The sequence below is a fragment of the Oryx dammah genome, unplaced genomic scaffold, assembly GCF_014754425.2.
Source record: "Oryx dammah isolate SB20612 unplaced genomic scaffold, SCBI_Odam_1.1 HiC_scaffold_4, whole genome shotgun sequence".
Classification (NCBI taxonomy): domain Eukaryota; kingdom Metazoa; phylum Chordata; class Mammalia; order Artiodactyla; family Bovidae; genus Oryx; species Oryx dammah.
In genome coordinates, this window is record NW_024070188.1 from 80,948,009 (window position 1) to 80,966,060 (window position 18,052).

General features: G+C 48.7%; 2 protein-coding genes across 3 annotated transcripts in view; one reads left to right on the forward strand and one right to left on the reverse strand.

The window, feature by feature from the left end:
• The window catches only part of ZDHHC14 (zinc finger DHHC-type palmitoyltransferase 14), a 293,643-nt gene extending 276,297 nt beyond the window's left edge, over positions 1-17,346 (forward strand). Inside the window, exons 8-9 of one of the 2 annotated variants that reach the window (XM_040238892.1) lie at positions 3,126-3,228; positions 16,062-17,346. In XM_040238892.1, the coding sequence (XP_040094826.1) occupies positions 3,126-3,228; positions 16,062-16,460 (502 nt within the window). In that variant the 3' untranslated portion in view covers positions 16,461-17,346. The remainder of the gene's footprint in view (positions 1-3,125; positions 3,229-16,061) is intronic. The other variant, XM_040238893.1, reaches the window with a different exon arrangement.
• Positions 4,495-5,226, reverse strand: LOC120862786 (60S ribosomal protein L14-like). The gene has a single exon (XM_040238894.1). The coding sequence runs from the start codon at positions 5,196-5,198 to the stop codon at positions 4,560-4,562; it is 639 nt and encodes a 212-aa protein (XP_040094828.1). The 5' UTR covers positions 5,199-5,226; the 3' UTR covers positions 4,495-4,559.
• Positions 17,347-18,052: the final 706 nt, after the last annotated feature.

The window sequence follows — 18,052 nt, forward strand, 5'->3', positions numbered from 1 at the left end:
GCCTCAGACAGGGGCCCAGGACCCCCCGTGTGCCCAGCATCCTTGCCTCAGACAGGGGCTCAGGACCCCCCGTGTGCCCAGCATCCTTGCCTCAGACAGATGTCTCTAAAGCGTTCTCAGTGCAACAATGTGCTCACGAGGGAAGAAGAGTGTGTCTTCAAGTTTCCCCACAAGAGCCAGAGACCACGAGGGCAAAGACCCATGATCTGTTCCTTGCAGAGCCTCTGGGGAGGTGGGGGCAGCAGGGTGGAGACGGCCAGGTTTGGGGGAAGGGATTCTCGTAACAGCAGGAAGAATGGAAGATTGGAAAAGCAGAAAGTCCCAAGATGTGTTCAGGGTCAGGCCCTACGGGCTGGTGCTGTGGGTCAGTTGGTCGTAAGAATTCTCTTGGCCACTGTTTCTGGGCTGGGGATGTCCTCTAGAGAATATCAACATGAAGGAACATCAAGGACAAGTCTGAGTAGTGGGAGGGGCTGTGATGGGGTCGGGGTGCAGGCCCCATGGGGCATGTGGGAGAGCTTCCCAGAGGAGGGGGTATAAGGTGCCAACCAAAGGAGCAGGAGGAGCTGGGGGAAAGGAATCACGGGAGGAGAGCGGGGACGGCGTGTGCAGAGGCCCACAGGTGAGGGGAGAGCCCGGCTTGTCAGAGGAGGAACTGAGGGAGTGATGGGGAGTGGGGGGCGGTCCCGGGGGGCAAGCAAGGCAAGAGATGAGATGAGGGACTTCCCTGGTGGCCCAGTGGTTAGGAATCCACCTGCCCACAAGTTCGATCTCTGGTCCTGGTCTGGGAAGATTCCCACATTCCAGGGAGCAGCTAAGCCCGAGCACTGCACCTACCACTGAAGCCCCCTCACACTACCCCAAAGAGTAGCCCCTGCTTGCCGCAACTAGAGAACGCCCCCGTGGCAACGAAGACCCAGCACAGCCAAAAATAAATAAATAAAATACACTTTTAGAAAAGAGAGAGATGAGATGAGCTTAGGGAAGCTCTCAGGGCTTTCTGAGGCCCAGGAGGAGACTTGGGGGTGGGGCAGGCAGTGTCACAGTTCTGGGGGCATGGCTGGGCCTTGAAGCAGGCTGAACACACAGGAGGGGCGCCCAGAACCGCTTTTTCTATAATCCCTCCCATCCCTTCCGACTCTCTTGATGACCTAGTTCTTTTTCTTCTCCTGGATGAAATCCCCTGCATGTCCTTTAATTTCTCCTGTCAGTTGGGGAGAAAAAAAAAAGGACTCAGGGCACTTTCATTTCCTCCAAAATAGTGTCATTTCAGTGAATCAGAACTTCAAAGTTCCCTGAGAGTTAACACTTTCCACCCCTTCCTCCCTACCAGAGCCAGCTAGATTCCAACATATCTTTTGGGGGGCAGACAATTTGACCCCCAACACGCCCCTTCCAGCCGCCTCCCACCAGCTCTCCCCCAGGGGCCGTGCCCAGCCCCTGCCCTCACCTCACCAGCCTCTGCCCTGGGTATCATCACTGGCAGGAGCTGGGGACCCCTCTCCCCAAAATATCCTTCTGTGCCCTTTCACCTTTGATCTTTGATACCCTTGAAGGCAGCTGCACACTTGCTAAGAGAACCCCTCTGATGGTCCTGTGTGGGGTCCAGCACCTCTCTTTTGGCAGATGGAGGTTCTTGTTGCCTCTTATTTTTTTTTCTAAACCTTTGGGGGATTTGACTGAAACTGAATCAGAATCCCACTTGAGATCCTGCCATAAGTGTCTTTTAAGGGCTCGTTAGTCGTCACTTGACCTGAGGTGGCGGCTGTGACAACCCCTGTCTTCTGAGAACGGACCTGACACCTGGAGCAGCTTTCGGCCGCCCAGCCCCTACCCCACGAAGGGGAGTAGGCGGGCACCTGGGTGTGCTCGGGACGTCTCTCAGAGGCTGCTGGGAGTGTGCCCCGCACACCGTGGGAGGCCTCGGCGGGAGCCCCACTTACTGGCCAAACTGCCTGTCGCCCTTGGCAGTTCTGCCGTTAGACCCAAGGTCATCTCAGAGTCTTCAGTCAGGGAGGGAAACAGGCAACCCTTTTGATGGCAAAGTAACCTTCGCCCTTACCTCCCACCTGGGCAACTGGGCCATAGAGTAAAGACAGACATTGCCCAGGAAACTTGTCTGCTGGAGACCGAGGACCCTGTGTTATTTGTTCAATCAGCAAGTGTCTGCTCGGAACTGGTGGCAGAGCCTGTGCTCCATGACAGGCACATGTGGGCACAGGCAGAGCCAGCATGTGGTGATATGATGCCCAGGGTGCCCGAGGCTGCAGGAGAGGGGCCGATGCTCTGGGGTGGGCGCCCTGGGGCAGACAAGATGAAGCCTGCCCTCCCTTGGGGGCTTGTAGGCTGCTCGATGGAGAAGACGTGGGTGGAGATCCCTGTGACCCCAGCCAACAGTGACGTGGGCCATCGGGAGGGTCACAGGCAGGGCTGAGAGGGGCCAGGTGGGAAGAAAGTGGATGAAGCGTCAGGAGCGAGGCTGGGGGCCTCTAAAGACCAACACAGACGCGCAGGGCAGTGGAGGGTCTGGGCATTTAAAAGCCAGAGGCTGCGCAAAAAAAATGCAGAGACAGCGAAGCAGATAGCACACAGCGGATGCGTGGTTTCTAGCCTGGGCCACGCGGGCACAGCGATGCTCAGACGCACTACTTATGGAATGACGCTGGGAATGCGGAGTGCAATAAGATCTGGGTTTGAGCCTGGAGAGGAAGGCTGGGGACAGGCTGTGGGCAGCCGGAAAGCCAAGCACAGGGGTCTGGCTTGGCCAGAGCACAACAAGGCCAAGCACAACAGTCTGCTGGCAGGTGACGGAGGCCGTGCAGCCAGGAGGGGTGACGAGATCAGGATGGGGCTGGACAGCGGCGGGGGGGAGGGGGGTGCGGGGGGGGCAGTCACAGCAGGTGCAGGGAGGAGTCAGATGCTCCAGGCGTTTTTAAGGACAGAAGTCTCCGACTCTGGAGGCTGACCATACGTGAAGGTGAGCAGAGGTGTTTTCGAAGGGGCTCAGGATCGGGGGGCATCACAGAGAGGGGGACCCCCCCCAGGGATGGAAATTAAAAGAGTGTTGTCAGTGTTTTCAGCTTTTGATCCACTCGTCTCCTGCGTTGTTCTGTGTTCTCTTGTAGCCTTATCGACCGAAGAGGGTACGTTCAGCCCGACACCCCGCAGCCAGCCGCACCCTCCAACGGCATGGCCACATACGGGGCCACACAGTCCCAGAGTGACATGGTAGGACCCGGGGCCCCGAGAGGGCTCCTTCCCGAAGCGGTGCTCACTGACCCGTAACAACCGATCGCGTAGCTTCCTAGGACACGCATGGCTCAGGGAGGGAAAGGAAGCTTGAAGTGAAGCCAATGTCCACTGAAGGGTTAGCCCACCTGCAACAGGGGTGGGTGGTGGGTCGGTTTGTTCAGGGCTGTGTGGGAGGAGCACTCACGCAACACTGACTCCAGCAACATCTTGGACTAGAAAGCCCCCTCACCCAGAACCAGGCTGCTGTCCAGAGCGAGACAGAGCTGCCCAAGCAGGATGGACCTCTGGAGAGTCCCCGAGTCCCCTGCTGTCCCCTTGCCACAGTCTGTACCCACTCCCCCACCCCCTCTTAAAGTGTGCAGCAGGGGTAACTCGGCCACCAGTTCTCCCCACTTGCAGCCCAAATCTTAATCAGCCCTGCACGCCTTAGTGCAGAGAATCAGACAAGCTGTTCGGGCATTGATAGCAAAAAACAGACTGGGCTGGTCTCTGGAGAGGTCCCCGTGTCATGCATCTGTGAAGGTGGGGACGGATGCTTTGTTTTCACTCTGCACCTGGGAGGTGGGGCCGGGGCGGGTCTTTCCACAGGCACCTGAACTCACAGCCTGGTGGTCTTGACCCTCAGGGCCTTCACATTCCTCAGTGGTCTGGCAGGCACGGCCTCTCCATTAGGAGCAAACCTCTCCAAAGAAGTGTTTCTGCAAGGGACCCAGTGTGGCCCCCAGCGCTGTCTGTAGACCTGAATCACCCACAACAGAGGCCATGACAAACAGACTGGGACAGCAGATGTGTGTTCAGAAAAGAGGCAGTGACCCTCCAGGACTTGGGCATGGAGTCTATGTGAGGCCTGGGAGTAGGGAGCCAGGAATGCCCCCTGCCTGTCAGCTTGGGGACAAGATGACCATACAAGTCCCCAGTGGGAAATATCAAAGGAGGTGCCAGTTAGGGGAACTCTGATGTCAGTATGTGGACTTGGGGTCCCCTTGGATGCTTGGGGGTAGGGGGGCTGTCCTGCAGGCATCTGTACAGAAAGCTCGGGGGAGGTCTGCTCCCCCATACTTAGGAAGAAATGACGTGGTTTGTAGAAATTCTCTTTGAAGTAGTGGAAATGTGAATCAACTTTATTTTATTTATCCTAGAAGTACTCCATCTGACATTTAAAGAGCAAAAAAAAGTATAATGTGTCCATGTTTATCATCAGGCTATTAATCTGATTTCATCTCACAGACTAGAAGATTATTATTTTTTTTAATTTGCCAGCACGTCAAAAAGAACTTTTATTCTGATTCGAATAGCCTCTTATGCACTCATGCTTTCTTGCCAAATGCCTTTGGAGCAGGTGCTTTCTGGGATGGAGCTTTCTGACCCTTCTGAGTTTTAGGAGGAGGTGCTGCCTTCTGGCCTGCAGCTTTCTGGGCAGGAACCTTCTGGGCTGGAGCCTTCTTACCCTCAGTGGTCATCTTTTTTGCTGGCACCTTGGCAGCAGCAGCAGCTACTGCAGCTGCCCCCTTAGCAGCAAGGGCTTTCTTGGGAGAAGCTTTCAGGAGAGCTGCCTTTTGAAGTTTCTTAACTTCAATCTTGATTAGTCTGTTCATCTTCCTTGCCTTCATGACTTTGTAACGATCAAAATCTGTCATCTTGGCTTTCTTTTCTCTGGCTTCAATCTTCTTGGCCCACCTTGTGGCTGCCCACTTTGCATTGATATCTGCCTTCTCCCAGGCTTTCCGGACATACTTCTGGCGGGCACTGTGTGGGAACTTCAGGATGAAGTCAGTGAGCTGCATGCATTTGAAAGGCATAGCTTGTCTCCTCACTTGAGTGCAAGGTCCATCCACCAAAGCCCTGTTCTGATCAATAACATCTACAATTGCGACCAGCTTCCCGGCATGAGGCCCAAAGGAGACGTAGGCCACCCGGCCAACCTCTACGAAGCGCCTGAACACCATGTTGGCGGCGTTCGGCGAGAAGCGAAGATTATTTTTTTAAATCAACATTTATTATCCTTTGCTAACTTTCTCTCTACCTGCCCCTGCCAGTTCTGCCCCCACCAGATCAAATCAAGTTTCTTGACCTAATAGAATAAGAGAATAGCTTCCCAGAAACCAACACAATATTGTAAAAACAGTTATCCTTCAATTAAAAAATAAATAAATTTAATTATAAAAAATAACCACGGGGAGGTGGGGGGAATAATAGAATAGGATGATTCTGAAAGACAGTGGAAGGAAAAACTTTGCAAACAGGCAGATTTAAGTAATACTGGACACGGCGGGAAAAGGCAAGAGTGTGGGGTGTAGGATCAGAGAGCCGGGGTCACAGTGACTGAGTCAGGGCTGCGTGATGTCAGCGAGTCGATTTATCCAGAGAGCCTTAAGTTAGCAAACCATACAATGATGTTCACCTCCCTCCTATCACCACTTTATAACAAAGGGCCTGGCACGCAATAGGTTGGAGCTGGTTAAACATTCCCCTGCAGGGGATTGCTTTAAGGGAAGTTCTAAACAAATATTTAGTTTCTTCCTGTCTTCTTTTCCTCATTCCTTCCTTCCCTCAATTCCATCATATCTAGAAAAGGCTCCACCCAGAATGTGGAAGCAGGAACTAAGAGGAAAGGAGTTCTCTTTGGTGCCGTGACACGGCCACACGGCTTCATGCAGTGATGGCTTCGGTAGGCTCAAATTAACCCACAGGGCCAAGAAACAGGACTCGTGCATTTTGCCCACTAGACACTGTAAGCAAAGCACCTGTGTACTTTTCTGAGGACTATGAAAAGTCTTAAGACCTGAAAGAACTTATAAGCTCCGAAACATGAAAACAGCAAAATCAAAATTAATAAATGTTTAATGTCTGCAAGACCCATGAATATGTCAACTTCATTAATTGTTAAATCTAGCTTTCATTAAAATTTCATTACCTCTTAGAAATGATTTGTAGGTTGGGTTTTTCTCACTTCATAAGAATTCCCCAGCACACATGTAATTACAGAGAAATCATTACCAATTATAGAGCGAGTTGCTTATAGACTGATACATTTAAATATTAACTGCCTTGGGGCCCCCTGCACTTCCTGTCTCGCCATGGCCCCTGTGTTCAGAGAAACCCAGGCTTCCACTGGTCTTAAGGCTGGGAGAAGTCTTTTTGGCCCCTAAGGCTCCTACCCGCTGCAGGGAGTGCCACAGTATGTCAGAACGTGTTCAGGGGGAGGCTGGATCTGAAAGGTCTTTAGGGGACTAAGACGAGATATGCTGTTCAAGGCCCCACAGGTCGGAAACCGGGACCAGAAGGTGGGCCAGGAGGCACCCTGTGCTCAGCCCAAGGGAAATGCCCAACACCCAGAGCTCCTGGCGGGAGCCCCCCCACCCCCTAGAGGCGCTCAGGCTGGGGCAGTCAGCACCCCCGCGATGGGAAACAGAGGACTCAGCGTTGGTGGAAGGGCTCAGGGTTCCTTCTGGTGCAGAGCCTGGCCACATCACTGCGCCAGATAACCTTCCGTTCCTCTGTGCATTTATAGGCCATTCAGGCACTAGAGCATGAGTCTTTTTATTATTTTCGTTCTTCTTTATGGCTTCTGTGGTGTATGGACCATGTTAACGGGAGTAAGGGGAGAGGAGACAGCTCTGAATGGGCAGGGCTGGCCCCAAGCAGAACACGAAGGCTGACGAGTCTCTGCCTCACCCTCCTCCCTCCGGTTCCTTCATGTTCACACGGCATAGTGTGTACCGAACCCCACACCTCAGCGGCACGGAGTATTACCATGCACCCTACCAAGGCTTTTATATAACTCACACTGGCCCTCCGAGACTACTACTGATTTTATCCCCATTTTACAGACCAATAAACAGAGGCACAGAGGACTTCGGTAAACTTGCCCAAATCAGACGCCACACTTTGACCCCAACAGTTCGTGCTCCCCATACGCTTACCATCTCCACATCCCATTATCCTCACCCTCTCTCCTCTGTCAATATCTGCTCCTAGGGAAAGATCTGTTTTTAATCATCTATGCATCGAACGGAATTTAAGTCAAATTTTCAGGGATATATGAATTTTAATTGTGGATGAAAGATTTTGTCCTCTATTAAAAGCATTTTAATAGACTTCCCTGGTGGCTCAGACAGTAAAGAATCTGCCTGCAGGAGACCCAGGTTTGATCCCTGGGTCAAGAAGATCCCCTGAAGAAGGGAATGGCAACCCACTCCAGTATTCTTGCCTGGAGAATTCCACAGACAGAGGAACCTGGCAGGCTACCATTTATGGGATCGCAAAGAGTCGGATACAACTGAGCGACAAACACTTACTTACTAAAAGCATTTCAAGCAATAATCATAACTGAATGTTTAATACTGTTTGTTCAGTGCTATATCCCCATTGTCTAGACTAGTTCCTATGGTAGTTGAATTCAGAAGTGTTGGTTAAATGAGAGAAGGAAATAGAGAGAGAGATGGATTGCGATGTGCCAGGCACTGGGTTAAATACTTTGCATGCATTATCATCTCATCGAATCCTTACAGAATTACCTGATGTGAGTATTCTAATCGCCCCTTTGAAGAGACTGAGATTCGGGGATGCTAAGTTCGTGAAATAGCTAACCAGTGGCTAAGCTACTATTTCGTCCTTAGAAGTCCGACTCTAAGGAAAGTACTCTTCTTAACTGTGTTCCAAAGTATCCCAGGTGCATGGTCTTATGGGACAGAGTGACATGAAGTCTTCTCCCAGGGCAGGGAAACCACTCTGCCCAGGCCTTCTGTGCAGAAGGATGATAAATCTACTGTGGTTGGTCACAAAACCAGCGGGGGACTGAAGGCAACCTCTCCATAATCTAACCTTGACCAAGCAAAAATCTATGAAGCTTCAGCCTCTCCTCTGTTACAAATGACAGTCTTAACCAATGACACATTAGCTCTTTTTTCCCTCTTCACTTGCTCCCCTAAGCACGAACCATTTCACAGCACTTTAGTTTAAGTGTTGACAGTTTGTCCAGGCAGAAACATCAGTACCAAATGAGTTATTGACCTAGTCCAAGGGTGATCTCCACTGTTAAACTGCTCAGAGTTCATTCAGTTTCTTGGATCTGAAAATTACCGTTTTTCATCAAACTGGGACATTTTGCCTATTATGTCTTCAATTTATTAATTTATTTATTTTTCCTTATCTCATTTTCTCTCCTCCTGGGACTCCAATTACTCATATGTTAACCCTTTTGATGACATTGCCCCAAAGGATAAGTCCCTGAGGCTCTGTGCATTTTTCTTCAAACTTTCTATCTCAGTTCTTCAAATTAGATAATTTCTTTTGATCTGTCTTCATGTTCACTGATTCTTTCTCCTGCCCCCTCCAACTACTGTTAAGTGAATGCAGAGAATTTTTCACTTTGGTTAGTATGCTTTTTAGTTCTAGAATTTTCTTTTGGTTCTTTTAATTTCTCTGCTGAATTTTATTTCTGTACTGAGATTCCTTATCTGTTTACTCATTGAAGCCATATTTTTGTATAGTATTTGAACATTATTATACTGCTTGAAGTCTATATCTGTTAAACATATCTGGGCTACCTTGGGTTTGGTGTCCACTTTTCCCCTTAACTCTAGATTACATTTTTCTATTTATTTATATGTGTATTGATATTTTATTGAATACATTTTGGATAGTATATTTGTAGAGACTAGATTTTGTTATCTTCTAAAGAGTATTGATCCTTGTTTTAGCAGGCAGTTCAATTAGTGGCTAATCTTCTTGAACTTGTACAGGTATGATTTATATTTTGTTAATGCAGATTTATGGGCAGTCCAAGATGTTTCTCAGGCCCTCTAGTTTGAGGGAACTCAGCCTCCAAATTCTGTCTCTTCCAAATACCTGGTCAGGGTTTGACTTCTCCATCATTAGGGGCGGTCCGGGGTCTCTGTTTAGGGCATGAGTCTTTCTCCTAAGGTTCAGCCTTCTGAATGCCCTAGCTGGATGCCAGGCATGTTAACAAGGTTTGGGGGATGTTAATATGATCAGTCGTCCCTAACACTCTTTTTCTCAACTTCCACTGTCTGTGTGCCTCTCTCAGCCTTATTACAGCTGCCGTCTCATTGGCTTCAGGGGAAGGGGGACAGGAGAGGGGACTCATCCTGCACGTGGGCAGCACAGCTGTTGGCTACAGACTTGGGGGGTTGGCCCTCACTGGCATCTCTGGCCCCCTTCTCTGCACAGCATCCTCTTCTGCAATGCCCTGCCCTACAGATCCAGCCGCTTAATCTTCTGATCCTCTGATCTCTGCTTTCTCTACTCGGAAAAACTTCTGTATTGTGTTCAGCCTATACCACGGTGGGGAAATTCTCCCCGAGGAAAGGGCTGCTTGACTGTGGGGCTTGCCTGTGAGTTTCTTCCCTTTCAGGGATCGCGGCCTTGCATTGTCTGTTGTGCCCTATTGAAAAATGTTTGCCTCACATATTTTGGCCAGTTTCGTATATGTCCTGTACACAGAGGGAATACTAGCCCAGTAGAGGTTACCACTCCTGGGAATAGAAGCCTTATCTCTGTGATCAGAGGACACTTTGCAACCAACACTGCCATATTCCCCAGACACACAATTTTGCTGCCCACTCCATCAACAGTAAATACTGATTTAGCTGTGGAACATGATTCCTCTGACCTGGAAGTATTTCTAGTGCTCACCTAGAAAGGAGGAACATTTGGAGACTTTATATTTAGCACCAGACTTGGCATGTTCCTTTGCAGAGAGAGTCTAGGTATCTCAGGCCAAATTTTTGCCGGTGTTTTATTATTAAAGTCTAGATCAGAAAGGCATTTCGCAAATGATAGGAAAAGTGCTCCTAGGGAAATTGCACTATTTCAGAAGGTGAAGGTAAAGGCTTTAAGTCTTAGAAATACATACTGATATTGCAGGGCCGGAGAATCAGGTAAATATTGATAGATAGCTGTCATCAAAGTACCCACTGAGGTCTTACTTAGCATCTCAAAAATGGGACAATTCACTCTTAACTTACCATCTCACATAATTGGGGAATGGAGATGGTTAGTTAGTACCTAAGTGATCTTCCCTCTACTACAGATTCCCAAGGAAGAAAACATTAGAGAAGTAATGAAGTGACATCGAAAGTATTAAAATGATGTATGTGACCCAAGTATAGTCCTTGTCATATGAATACCTGTGAATTTCTGAGGAGCTCACACTAGAATTTCGTGCACATAACCCCAGGGCCAACTGAAGATCATATTTTCATTATTCCTACTTTCCTTATTATTGGCATTTATTATTACCTTATTTTACTATGCATATCTCATTTGACTGTCAAATAATTTAAGTTCTGTGTTACATCAGGGTCATAGCTTGTTTAAAGCTGGCAATCGTAGCTACAAAGATCCTTTCAGATCATGTGCTAAACACAAAGATAGCAACAGTACATAACTGTTGGGCTATTTTTTTTAAATTATTTGCTATATTTACTTAAATTCATTTTTATTTTTTTATAAATTTATTTATTTTTTTAATTGAAGGATAATTGCTTTACAGAATTTTGTTGTTTTTCTGTCAAACCTCAACATGAATCAGCCATAATTAACCTCATTGTTAAATCACCTCTGTCCAATATCAAAACAAATTAAAGCTGGCAGTTGCAAGATTTATTAAACTGGTCTCACAGGAGTCCTCTCCATGCATAGTCTGAAAGTTCAAATACGATAGAGAAAAATAACTTGAACAAACTTAAATGATAATGTTTTAAAAGAGAATAAAAATGAAGAACTCCTTCTAACTTACATTTTAGGTAAATTTTAGAAACTGATAGTATTTTTATTAAAGTAAATAAGCATTCATAAGACCCCAGAACACAGCTTCACAGACAAGCAGAGATAAGCAGTGCCTGATGCTAATACTTTTGACAGAACTGGAGCAAAAGAAGTAAATAATTTCCTGTATTCTTAATTTGTATAGGAGACCATCTAGAAAACTTCTAGCTTTGGGTTTGGCAGCATTTAATCTGTTTGCTAGGTTTATTTCAGACAAGAAAAAAGAATAACATGTATGCCAGCAAGAACAATTTTATTTGAAAAGCTGCAGAAACAAAAATAACTTATCTTTATGGCATTTTAAACTGTAACATTAAGTGATAATGTGTGTGACATCCGAACATCTGAAATGATACAGTTCTTTGCAAGTTAAATGCCAGCGCTTCGGTTAGACAGTAAGTCAGCCAGCTGTCAGGGACTTCCTGCAACCACCGCAAATGTTCCAGCACTCCAGACAGGATTAGTTTTATGGTGCCGACAGAAGGGTCTGCCCATAGACATTCTCACAAGCAGTCCGGTTTCTATTCTATTGTAGTCAGCGTTTGGATGATTTTTGGCCTAAAATAAAAAGGCAATTTCATAGGGTTCAACCTAGTATTTCATAAATGTTGCTTTGGAATGAAAGCAGGAGTTTCTCAATTTCCTCTTCTTGGTGATGGATTCTCACTGTCCAATCTCTAGCTGCTTGGTTGTTTTTCCTTAAGATTATATAACTGGTTAGATACATTGAAATATACCTCCTGGCTTCTTGGTGTTAATGCTGGACTATCAGCCCTTTTCCAAGGAGTGAGAGAACAAAGTGAGCAGGGATGGCTCCCTCTACTGGTTGAGGATAAGAGTCCTCAGATAAACAGCCAGCAAGGCAGGTTGGTAGAGTAAAAAGGTCAGAGAAGGGTTGTTGAGTTCAGTGGCTCAGGCGTGTCCAACTCTTTGTGACCCCGTGGACTGCAGCACGCCAGGCCTCCCTGTCCATAGCCAACTCCTGGAGCTTGCTCAAACTCATGTCCGTTCCGTTGGTGATGCCAGAGGGAGGGGAGGAAAACCAGAAGAAAGAGAGGAGAGGGGGAATGAAGTGGGAGGGAAGTCAACAAAGGAAAAGTGGAGAAGGAAAGAGGAGGAAGAGAGTTGGCAACATCAGAGAGAAAGAAAATTAAATAGAAAAATCAACAAGAAATGGGCCAATAAGGATTAGAAACAAAGGTTTAAAAAGGCAGAGGTGAAAGGACATTTTTTCATGGGTCATCTTCACAGTAACCCTAAAAATATTGGCCATTTTCTCCCTGGAAGTTCTCACACAGGAATTACAGCCAGAAAGGTTTACCAGCCCACTCTCCTTGGAATTCTGGCACTGTGCAAAATGAGGAAAAGGCTAGACTTTTTCCTTTTTCAATCAGATATCCCCTACTCATCCAGTTTCTTCTAAGAAGATGCTCAAAACATGCAAAGTTAATATCATGAGAATTATGAATTCCACTGGGGAGAGGCATCACACTCTCCTTGGTTGGAACCCACATTAGTATCCTGTTCCATGCTGGTAGGAAATTTATACGGACAATATCCTGTGGAAGAAAGCCTGGTCCCTGGGCATCCCCAAATGGGAGCTGGTCTTCTAAACAGAAATCAGTTTGAATGTGGCAAACAGTTTTCAAAGTCATGGGTTACAGCAGGATTTTGACACTAAGGTTCAAGCTGGTCCCAGCAATGAGTGTGTGTGCTCACTGATAGAAGCTGGCCACAAGGGAAACTGGGGAAGCGGCCAGAGGGTAAGTTCATCATCAACATGAAAGCAGTCCCCATAGCGGGGGAGGTAGCCACAGCCAGGCTCCGGGAGACAGTCATCTTTTAAAATATTTAAACAAATCCCTGTAGAAGAGGTGATCATGTCAGATAATATGTCGGCATTCAAAACAGTCATTTTGAAAAGACTTGTGACATTTTCATTTTTGAAAAAAATTAAACGGTTTAGGCTACATGTTTTCTTTCACATATTTAAGTCCTTAAGCTTCGCCCCTGGAGAATCAGCACTTTCAGCATGAGGCTGAGCACAGACTGGCTACAGTTGTAGCATGTTGTGGGTCTGGCCACAGGAAAGCATCAATAGACATATGCAGGAAGGGACCCAGGTTTGGAGGTACCTGAGTCATGCAATCGGAAGCTCTTTTGAAGGAAAAGAAACCAACTTGCAAAACAAAGCAAGTAAGGCCTTGGAAAACAAGCAAGCAAGAGGCCCTGAATTAAACTCATAGCTTCAGAGTAAACCACCTCCAGGCGTTGCCTAGCAAGGGATCGCTGCCCAAGGTAGAAAAGAAGCCAAGACTGTGGCACCGGTTTTTGAAGCGAGAAAGAACTTTATTGAAAGGTTGACCCTCAAGGAGACAGGACTCAGCTGTCTCCTCCATCCAGTTTGGGGGCTAAAATGAAAGGGGTTGGGGGAATTTCAAACTTGGAAGCTGGTCGACTGGTCTCGAGTCAGCCCATACAAATTGCGAGTGCTGCCAGAAACCAGGTTTTCCTTGTTGAAGGACTTCTCGATTCCTGTAGGGCTCCAGTGCCAACACTTCTGTGGGTTCCATAAACTGAAGATTCCTGGTTCCAGGGTCATCCCGGAGACATGGATTCCCATCTTGCATATGCGCAGTGCTGTCTCTGTAAATATTTTCTTTGATTAAATCAACAATCTATTTAAGCAGGCAAAACCAGTTTAAGTTGGTGCTGTTTCGTAGGTGTCTCGTCTAAGTCAGCACAGGGGTGCTTTAGTTAAACTCTCAGAGGACCCCTCAAACTTCACATCAACTTCCCAGTGCATATGAACTCTCCAGAACTTAACAGACCACGGTTGGCAGCCCTTTTATCCCAGGGTTTTCTGATGGATGTCCATGAGCTCTGCTGCACAGCATGGCTGGAAAGGCATGACCAGGGAAGGGAAAAGGTGCTTGACGGGAGAGACAGGAAGGAAGAGATAAAGAGATTGGAGATTGGGGAGCCCGCCTCTCCCCTTGTGCCACTTGACCTTGGAAATTTCCTCCAGCTCAGACCTCTGACATATTTTCCTGTGAGTCTGGAAGAGGTAGTCACAAGTACTTGGGCTGATCCCTGAAACAGAACTTGCCAATCAGTTTTCAATGTTTTAATAAGAGGCTTTCTTCAGGTCCGCAGAGACTAGCAAATCTAGTTGGAATTTCATCTTTCTCAAGATTTGGGGGTGTTGTGGGGACAGAGGTTTTAGGATGAATGAGGGCTTTCCAGAAAGAAAAGTTGAGAACCAGATTCCATCATCCAGAAAGTGGCCTGACTCGAGCAGCATCTCAGCCTGGGGGTTGCAGGCCAGCTCAGAGGCTGAGTTTGAGCTCTAGGAAATGAAGGCAGCACGGAAGTTGAGCCATCACCATCAGCCAGGACACTAATGGGATTTTCATAACATGTTCTTTGCAAAGCACAATATATCCAGAACCCTGGCATAGTTTCCAGGAGATGAATGTTTAATAAAGAAGGTTGCCCTTCCCCACCTCTGTTCTGTCAAGAGTGAGCCCATGTGCTGAACAGAACTGACGGCGCTGGAGACCGTGAGGTCTCCTGCCTGCCTCCCCCAGTACCCCCACGTCTCAGCACTCCCCAGCGGCCAGGGTCCCTGCCCCGAGCTGCAGTTCCCTGCAGGAGCAGAGAAAGCTGCACCCACTGCATAAGCACTGCTGTAGCAAAAGTTTCAGGTGATGATTTGGAAAATGCAGACACTAAAGGACTCAATGCCTGATAGTCAGCCCCTTTCTAGCACTTTTTAGTGGCATTTCTGTCTCATTCAAGTGGCTCCTCCACCCCTCTTCATAAAGTTCCCTTGGCTGGGATGAAGCCATGTAGAAAAGCCAGGATCTTCCCTGAGATTTGCTTTCCCTTCTTAAAGCTCCATCGTGAGCCCTATTCTTGTCTGGAAGTCTTTGAACTTCTGAAACCCACATACATAAAATGTACCATTTGAACCATGTTCAAGTGTGCGATTCAGTGGCATTAAGCACATTCACATTGTTATCCAACCCTCACTGCCATTCATCTCCAGAACGCTTTCTTCTTGCAAAGCAACACTCCATACACCAAAGGGTAACTCCCCAACCCTTTCCCTGTGGACCCCAGAAGCCCCCATCCTACTAGACTCCTCGGCGTGCCTCCTATAAGTGGATTCAAAAAGTAGTTTTCCTTTGTGTCTGGCTTTTGTCACTGAGCATGATGTCTTCAAGGTTCATCCACGTCACAGCGTGTGTCAGGGTGTCCTTCCTTTTTACAGATAAATGTCTATATCAGTTGGTCAGTCGATGGATGCTTACTTCCACCTTTTGGCTACTGTGAATAACGCTGCTGGGAACATGGGTGTACACGCCCTGGGGGCAGGTGGGGTTGGTTTTTGGGGTTTTTTTTCTGTTGTGTTTTTTGGTTTTTTGCTGTTGTGTTTTGGTGTTTTATTTTGGGTTTTTTGTTTGTTTGTTTGTTTGTTGCTGTGCTGGGGTTTAGCTGAGCATGCCGGATCTAGTTTCCTGACCAGGGATAGAACCTAGGTCCCCTGCATTGTGAGCGAGCACAGAGTCTTAAGCACTGGACCACAGGGGAAGTCCCTGGTGCCTGTATTTGTAAAACAGTGTGCGTAAAGGTGGTTTTCAGCATAGGAGCCACATCGACCTCAGCCCAGGGCAGGTGCCAAAGCCTGTGCCTCTGTCCCCGGGATTGTTTTTAAGTTAAGGCCTGTCTGCAAACAGGGGCTGGAGAATCCAGCGTATGGCGGCTGGGACCCTCCACCCCAGGTCCCCATGGGTGACTGTTGGTTTGAGCAGCTATTCAGACTCCAGGTGTCTCCAAGTGGAGCTGGGCTGCCGCGCACGCTCTCTGCCCTGTCCGACCCAGATGTCACTAACGGGTTTCTCTCTCTCTCGCATCCCGCCCCCTCCTGCCCTTTGTGTCCCCTTTCCTACCCCCGCCCCCAACCCCCTTGCCATCTGTCTCCTCCTCTTTGCTGGCTCCCTGCCACTCTCCAGTGCGACCAAGACCAGTGCATTCAGAGCACCAAATTCGTTTTGCAGGCCGCGGCCACGCCCCTGCTGCAGAGCGAGCCCAGCCTCACCAGCGACGAGCTGCACCTGCCCGGAAAGCCGGGCCTGGGCACACCCTGCGCCAGCCTGACGCTCGGGCCGCCCACGCCGCCCTCCTCCATGCCCAACCTAGCCGCCGAGGCCGCGCTCACGGACATCCTGCCCCTGAAAGACGAGCACGTGGGCCACCAGTTCCTGACCCCGGACGAGGCGCCCTCGCCGCCCACGATGCTGGCAGGCAGCCCGCTGGCTCACAGCCGCACCATGCACGTGCTGGGCCTCGCCAGCCAGGACTCCCTGCACGAGGACTCGGTGCGTGGCCTGGTGAAGCTCAGCTCCGTGTGATCGCGGGGCCCCGGCCCGCCCAGGGGGTGCGGCCCGCCGTGGGAGCGGCAGGCGCGGTGCCCTCACCGCGATCCCCCACCGTGTGACACATGCGCGGGTGGCCAGCACAGCTCTAAACCCTGGGGTAGGAAGACCCCTCCTTGGGAGAGAAATCGGAGGGCCCAGAGGGGCAGGACTTCAAAGGCTGACAGCTTGGTTTCATTTAATTTTTCTTCCCCACCCTGACCGGCTTTGCTAACAATGAAAATAGAGACCTGACTATTTTCAGGTGTTTGGAATATGAAAGGTGGGCCGTGGGGGAGGGAGACAGCCTGGGGAGGCCCCCCAGCAGAATCTGGGAGGAGAGGGGGCCACCTGGGGGGCTCCTCTTGCTGCTCTGGACCAGGTAACAGAAGGTTTAGGACCCTTGTGGCCGGACTGAGGTTGCACTTAAGTGTTACGCTACTAATATTTGAAATAGACATGCCATTCCATTTGTTAATTTAAAAAAGGGAAAAAAAAAACAAAACCAGATGTGGACTGCATGCCACGCTCCAGTCTGTGCACGGTGGTGATGGTATTGGAAAGGAACTGCTGCTGCTTTTTTTTTTTCTTCTTTTTTTTTAATTTCATGAATTCTCAAGTGCTGTTTTATGGGAAGACGGTGCAACAGACCAAGGCTAATGGACTTTGCCATCCTCGCCAGCTTCTTCAGCTTAATTCTACACGAGTAGGTGGCGCCTGGGCTGCGGAAGGGCGGGTTTTATCCTATCCAGTATCAGTTAACCTTCTGTTTAGTAGTTAACCTGAGGTGTTGTGTTGCACACACCCACCGCCTCAATCTTCACCTCCTTGTGTGACCAAATTCCTGTGGACAGCCAATAAAATGACGTCCTCTGTTATTTCAGATCCGTGTACAGTTATCCTTCTCAGCTGACATGACACCACCGCCACCCAGACGGCCTGCAGAGAGTTCGGTTTTACTAAAGCAGCTCTAGTGAGGAATGGTCCCCAGTCAAAAAACCAGCTCTTTGAATTGTGGGGGATTCATGGGATGATGGGGCTTCCCTGGTGGCTCAGACGGTAAAGAATCTGCCTGCAATTCGGGATACCTGGATTTGATCCCTGGGTTGGAAAAATCCCCTGGAGGAGGAAATGGCCACCCACTCCAGTACTGTTGCCTGGAGAATTCCATGGACAGTGGAGCCTGGCGGGCTACAGTTGTTGGGGTCACAAAAAGTTGGACACGACTGAGTGACTAACGCTGTAGTGGACTTTGTTCCCTTTTTACAGATTGGGCCATGATTGCGGATCTGTGGCCAGTTGTGGGGAGAGGGCTCAGGGAGAAGCTGGGCTGGGGGCGTCTGCTCTGCCTTGGGCTGTGTTTTGAGTGTTGCCAGAGCTCAAGGGTAACTTGAGATCCTGGTACAGGTGTCAACAGAGAGGAGGAGAAACTGGCTTATTTTAGGCGGGGATCATGTCGATTGTCATTCTTATCCAGACAGTAATCAGAATGGAATTAAGAAAATTACCGCTTCACTCAGGTTTGTGTATCATCTAGAAGGGAACTCACCAGCTCTGCATTTAGGAGGGAAGCCACTTTGGAGGCAGCT